This window comes from Clupea harengus, chromosome 19 (assembly GCF_900700415.2).
Source record: "Clupea harengus chromosome 19, Ch_v2.0.2, whole genome shotgun sequence".
Taxonomy (NCBI): Eukaryota; Metazoa; Chordata; class Actinopteri; order Clupeiformes; family Clupeidae; genus Clupea; species Clupea harengus.
Genome location: NC_045170.1, coordinates 19,751,369 through 19,758,533, shown reverse-complemented (window position 1 = coordinate 19,758,533; position 7,165 = coordinate 19,751,369). Strand labels below are relative to the sequence as shown.

The following is a 7,165-nucleotide window of genomic DNA, read 5'->3' as shown; positions in this document are numbered from 1 at the left end:
TACGACTCTTCTGCATGAAACCAATGAACTTTGAAGTTTTAAGTTTTTTGAAGTTTGAAGACATGACGTTTCCCCTGTATAGCTTCCAGTGGATTTAAATGCATTATTATTATTATTTTCTGAAAACGACTGGGTCTGTTTCATGAAATATTGAAAAGCAAAGGCAATATCAACATCTTCCTTACATGTTCCCTACATGCCTGTGTAAGTTCAGACGTGTTTTCAATTTCTCATCTAAGTCCATATCAGGTTTTGTAAATCGCTCACCCTCTTGTCATATCAGGCCGTCACAGAATGCAATAGCAACAGGCGTCCCGTTAGCGCGCACTACTCCCCATGAGAAGTACCACGCGGGAGAGCACCTACCCACGGCAATTCAGGAACAGCAGCCCTCAGGCTGGGATTGTTATCAAGAGTCCTTTCATAAGATGACACTCTATGCTGTATGATTAAATGTAAGCATCGTAAAAATGTGTGAAGTAGCGAAAGTGTGCCAATCGTTCTCAGTTGGATCAAATTACAAACCACTGTATTTTTTATTTTCTCAATCCATTCTATAGCGAGCTACAAATTAACTTTGGGTTGTTTTTAGAAATGAAAGACAATATATCATAAAGTTTCACTTAACACTGATGTCTGTCACAAAATGACTTGATCATCTATATTATGCTATACTAGATTATACAATACAGTGTCTTTCAATATCTGCTGGCCGAAATATCTCCCTGTCATTGCAGAATAAAAAAAACATCGGGTCCAAAGTAAGCTACACAAATTAATTCCTCCGTTTGACATAAGTAATTCTTGAACGTGATGTAATAACTATTATATTTTGATTACGCTAAATCTTTTGGCTATGATCTTAAACGACTGAAAGCCCTGATTCTTGTATAACGGAAACTTTTTTGATTGTTCTCTGGCTCTCCCACCCCTTAGTTTTACGTCGCATCACTTCTTGTCCAATCACAGTTTCCCAAATACTTTGCGCCTTCCAGGGCTATAAGAGCCCTTAAGACTCCGTCAAGTTGAGAAACACCTCCGTGGCGCACGGGGCCAGTATGAGAGTTTAATAACGGTATATTTCGGCGAGGGAATTTAAAAAACCACTATTCCTGGAGCTTGAACTGGACCGAAGGACAGCCACTCGTCTTTTGTTCCAGCTGAAAGGTGATGTTTGAGGAAGAGACGATGCAGGAGGATTCCAGCTCCCCGGAGTCTCCAGTGGACAGCCTTGGTAACAGCGAAGAGGAGCTCGACAGGCAACAGAAAAGATGTGGGAGGAAAAGACGACCGAGCAGGAAAAGTGGGGAGGATTCAGATAGCCCTACCCATGGGAAAAGGGGGAAAAAGTGCAGCAGCAGCCCACAGTCTTTTGAGGACCTTCAGACGCAGCGGGTCATGGCTAACGTACGCGAGAGACAGAGGACGCAGTCACTCAACGAGGCATTCTCGTCTTTGCGGAAAATCATCCCTACTTTGCCCTCCGACAAACTTAGCAAAATTCAGACGCTTAAGCTCGCGGCAAGGTACATTGATTTTCTCTGCCAGGTTCTGCAGAGCGACGAGCTGGACTCCAAAATGGCAAGCTGCAGCTACGTGGCTCACGAGAGACTGAGCTACGCGTTTTCCGTGTGGAGGATGGAGGGAGCGTGGTCCATGTCAACATCTCACTAACTTCCTCGTGGATACAGTGTTGGACAACATGGTGAGACATCAAAAGTCTCAGTTTTTTTAAGAAATATTTTCTGAAGTCACAAAGATTTTATGGACCATAAGTTTTAAATCCAACACAGCTGGAACATTATGATATATATCATTGTATATATCAATATATTAACTCAGAAATGGCTGTATAAAATAGGTCACTAAGATGATAGATTTCTGTGAAGTAATTAATCGATTGTTTTGAAATTTTACATACAACTGTTAAAATACATTGACTGCTCTGTCACTAGTAAAACCGTTATGAATGCTTCACTTTACTCTCTTTTCACCTCCACAGATGAATCCAGAACGTCCGTGCTTGCAGAATGGTGCAAATCCTGAAGGCCTAGTCGAAGGCAAACCTTGGATATTACTGGGGGGAGATTTGGGGGCATTGAGACGGAGCAGTGGGTATCGTGGAGGAGCACTTACAGCAGAGACATGCGCCTACGGACATGGAGCTACATTCAGATCTGTGTTTGACAACTTTACTTTTCTTGACGATGAATGTTGGAAATATGTACTTCTATATGCATGCTTTTCGACCAGTCGTGCCAATTCATACGAGGACAGAGAGACTGCACCAGACCGGTCACTTCATAGCCGGGCTGACTACGGAAACACAGCCATGAAGTGAATATTTTCATATTTATTTTTGTAAAGAAACGCATTTTTTTGGCTCATATATGTATGACTCTCTTGATGTTTTGCCTGGTCCCTGAAATACATACATATATTTATTTATTGATAGGCCTACTTGTCACAATGCAGAATGGATCTGGTGTCTACATGCATTTAATGACCTTGTTGTAAATATTTGTATATGTTCTGCAATAAAAAAACGAGTATGAATTCTAATTCTAAGGCTTTCGTTTGGTGTGATATGGATTTAGACTAAGTGTGTCAGTTTAAAACAGTCTGACTGCTTTCAAACAATAGAAACCGTAAGCTGATTGTTTTTTTATTCAGGTGATACACAGACACTTTAATTGCTCAAGCAGCCAAGTATATCAGCAGTTTGAACACATAATAGAAAGATTTACACTTATGAACAAAACACCACTGAATAAATGCAGTAACTAAAGAGCGAATTATTAATTCCTTGACTTAAAAGAACGGTGTATTTTTGGACTCTTTTAGGAGGCTTTTGGAGACCTGTCACGGCTTTAAGTTCAGAGACCAGCAACGGCTGTACAAACCGTTGTGGAATAGAAGTGTGGTTGGTGACCTGCTCCTAGCTCTGGGAATGTGGGATAGATTTTATGCATTTGCGTTGCTTTCTTTCTTGGCTTCCTCTGATGTTTCTACTTTGGGGGATTTCTGTGCAGCTCGGTAAAACTTTACCACAGAGTGACACATGATAAATATCCCAGCTTTGTTACTTACGCTGTCTATTATTTCTCTAGGCTTACTCCAAAGTTTCTCCCAAGTAGTTGTTTAGAAACAAATAAAATTGATTAACTTTATTACAGTTTACACAATTTAGTTTTTTTAATGACTGCTATGCCATGGCCTAATTTAATAGCTACATTCCAATGTGGAAATGCATTTCAATAGGCCCAAAACATACAGGGATTTTGGAATGATATTTCCACCTCCAACGGGACATTTCACGTGACCACATAATAAAACGCCGGGTCATTTCCAACTGATAGCCTGTACCATAGATTAGCTGTCTTTGGGCTGATGTTGTGACAGGTTCAGTGCGGGTCTGGGAAAGCATTTGAGTGCGTGTTGCAGAATCAAAGCGCGGCCCCGTTTGAAGAAGGTGTGTAATTGGCTGCAGAAGCATGTATGGAATTCCCAGATGTCTATAAAACGGAGGGCGCGCTCGCCAGGTCACTGGGAGGTGGTGGGGGTTAAAGTGGCCTTGAATCAACATTATTTCTTTTTTTGAAGAGCGACACAAAAAAATATTCAGTTAGACGGGGAAATCAGCTTATTGAGCTTAATCTTGACATGATGCAACAATACGTATAAGTAATATGACCAATTATTGAATAAACAATCGTATATTATGTGGTTTTCTCAAGAGATTAATTCACTGCACAATGTGATCTATATGTTTAATAAAAACAATGTGTACATTCTGTAAGAGAATGCATGCGCACTGCAATTGAATGGGCCTGTTGTGGTTGGGTCAAATAAAACAAAATGTTGAGACAGCCGATGATTCTGCAAGTGTAGTGCTTTTTTTTTGGTAAACGTGCACAAAGAGAAAGAAGTTCTTTAAGAATTACAGTGAGGCCTATTTGGTGTCCACGTCTGAGCCCTTGCCTAAAGTTTGAGCCTGGCTGAAGTACAGATTTCTTTTCTCGCAGCAAGTTCTCTCAATCAAGACGGAATGCTGCAGAGACTAGATGGATTTGGCGAGAGACTGAGAGAGAAAATACCGTGGCACCTGAAACAAATTTATTTTTACCAGATGTTGTTAGTATTTTTCTTTAACGTCACGTGAAGCGAACAGATGTTGAGTTGCGGCAGGGACCCGCCTTCGGACGCATAGCGCTAGAAAAGCTGACAGAAAGTCGCAGTACTTTTGTTAATAAAAAGACGACTTGGACATTATATTTCGGTCGATTATCCGTAAAGTGTTTCGATAAGGATTTTGTTTGAAACAGCTGGATTTTCAAGCGGGAAACCAAGAGGAGCAACTCTACCGGCCTCTTCGTCCTGTGGGGACTGGAGAGGGGGAATGTGTTTTTTTTCACCGACCGTTCGCTGAAAACCCTTCATTTACGGGATTTAATTCGGTAAATACCACCGTGGCCTACTATCTTTTTCAGAGCGCTCGACGCTTTCGCGATGGTCAAAGCTTTATGAGATATCAAAATTAAAATCAAATATTTGTGTTGCCACAAGTATTGCTTTTCTTGGCATTAAGCTGTGATATTGCATGTCTGGAAGCTATGAAGGGTAAGCACGTTGAAGTTTTGTTTCACGCGCTGGAATTTCAGCATGTTTGTTTAAAGTTAGGCGTCTTTTTTATGAAGTACACAGCTAAGCTATTTCGAGACGCATCTTAAAGGTACAGGATTGTATTGTTCCAAGATGAGACCTCTAGGCCTGCGCACCACTGTCCACGTAAACTAGTCCATGTCAGTAACTGGCAGAGCAGAAATGCTATCTATCCTGTAAATGTAAATGTTACTTAACTGCTTATGCCTAAATCTAATAAACAGCATTGAAAATATCCCTTTGATTGGATACAGTTTTTGTTTTCATAGGTGCGTCAACGAACAAATAAAAACGCCAGTGGAGTCTGGTTGATGAAAAAAAAGTTCAAAATATTTCAGGTTTATTTTCTCTAGTGCTCAGTGCTATGCCCAGGATGGTCATTTATGTGATCAGCTGGATATCCTGGCATGTTGGACAAGAATAATAAAATCTTTATTAATAAACTCTAGGGTGGGTTCGAGTACTGGAGTTAAACGATTTGACGTATGCTTAAAGAACGTAAAACCATCAGCTTTGACCCAAAGGGCAACGCGATGCACCAAAGGGAATCGATTCCCCATCTTAAAATTACCGTGTCCGTGTTATCTTAAACTTGAAGCTGTTGTTCTGGGGGAGGAGGAATGTCACCTTTGTGGACTTGTCGGCTAACACTTCTCACGCTGGACGATTAAGGAGAAATTCCTTCACAAGGCAGTGCCTCTCACTGTCGACCTTTTCAAATTTGAAAGCATGCATAGCAAAGAAAAAAACCATACACTTGAAAAAGTCTTTGAAGTTTTAGGGTGGCCAAATCGGGTCGAAGACACTTGATCTTGAATCTATATCAAAATATATAAAAAAAACTGTTATTATTAACTGTAAGAATAGAAATAATTGTACACAATAATAGGCTAAAATAATAATAGAATATGAAAACATAAACGAAAACATAATTTATGATAAATAAGTAGTATGGTGAAACAGTAAAATTATTCCGTTAAACTGAGCTAATGATAAATTATGGTTGATATGCTTATAAGTTATAAAATGTGAGTTTGGTTTTGTCCTCTTTGAACTCAGCTAGTCCTTAACATTCCGCAGAAGAGACATGGGACAGTTTGATCGATGACATTGGATCGCTTCAACAGGTGCCTGAACAAAACTGGCTTCATCTGTCACTGCCCTATGAACCAAAAACACTATTCATACATATTTTAAATTTATTTCAGCAATAATGCTCATTTAAGTTTCAAGTACATTGTTTTAAATTGCAAGTTTTATTATAATTTTGAAAACCTTAAAACTTGGGGACGAATTTCTCACAAATAATATGCATAATCTTAATATGATAATAGTAGCCTAATCATACAATTAAAACCGTAACAGATGATCTTTAAAAAAGGCATTCAGAATCAAATAACTATGTATTATTTCAAGCAAGGTGTTTTATTGGGACTTTCTATTCTATTATTTTTCTAATTTTAACCAGTAGTTAGAGAATAGGCCTCTCCGTGGAAAGGCAGCTCAGCTCAACAGGTGCAATTCTAACTCGGGCATAACACAGGCCTACACGTTCTATTGCACATACCCACCTGCAAAGTAGAATACAGGGTGCATTCCGACATGTTTGACGCCATGAACGGCCCATTAATAAACGTGGTATTACTTTACAATAATTTTAGCTCAAAAGAATGACGATCAACATGACGTTCAAAATATGGTTCTGAAAATGTTTACATTTAAAGACAATTAGTTCTGATTTGGTATTGTACATATTCTCTAGAACGCCATAGCCTGCGCAAGATGAAACGACACATTAGTAAGAGGTTTGTCTTTAGATTTTTTATTTTTTATTTAGATGCCATTGCTAACGGTGCCTTTTGCAAAGTTTTCTAACATATTGAATACCCATACAATCCTGTTCGACAACAAGAAATCAACAACATAGAAACCGTACTATAATGAAAATCTAAAGCGACAGTTCTAATTGTCTGTAATAATAAAGAACTTTTTCAAATGCACTCTTCATAGTTCAACAACGGGATGGATGGTCCCAGAAAAGTTTTGAAGTAAGATAATAACTTAAATGCAACGAACTGTACCTCCACATTCAGATGCCATCTATTAATATTTAAAAGTTGAATTTCTACATTATGAATTGTGCTATCCACTGATTAATGTAAACACATAGAGGGACAAATGCTATATATGCTTACTTGGCCAATGTAAGATGTTTTTCTAAACATAACCTAATTTACCTGCCTTGAATTAGGCACTGGGTTCCTTCTTTTAAAGCTCACTGCATTGATAGTTACAAGTTGGGACACAATATTTATAGGCTGTAGTCAGTTTTATTTGATGAAGTGAAGCATGTTACCATCACCTCTCTGTCACATCTCTATTCGAACTGATCTGCATTCTTCTAAGGTTGGGGATAGCTGCAGGGGATGCTATGGCTTTGCACCCTGTTCAAAAGTCAGCCAAATACTGTATACATTTGTGCTTCTTGGCAAACCTCCACGCA

General features: G+C 39.1%; 1 protein-coding gene across 1 annotated transcript; it reads left to right on the top strand.

Moving 5' to 3' along the window:
- Nucleotides 1–695: 695 nt before the first annotated feature.
- twist1a (twist family bHLH transcription factor 1a) lies at nt 696–2,562 on the top strand. Its single transcript, XM_012831459.2, has 2 exons — nt 696–1,705; nt 2,003–2,562. The coding sequence occupies exon 1, from the start codon at nt 1,171–1,173 to the stop codon at nt 1,672–1,674; it is 504 nt and encodes a 167-aa protein (XP_012686913.1). The 5' UTR covers nt 696–1,170; the 3' UTR covers nt 1,675–1,705; nt 2,003–2,562.
- The last annotated feature ends 4,603 nt before the right edge of the window (nt 2,563–7,165 follow it).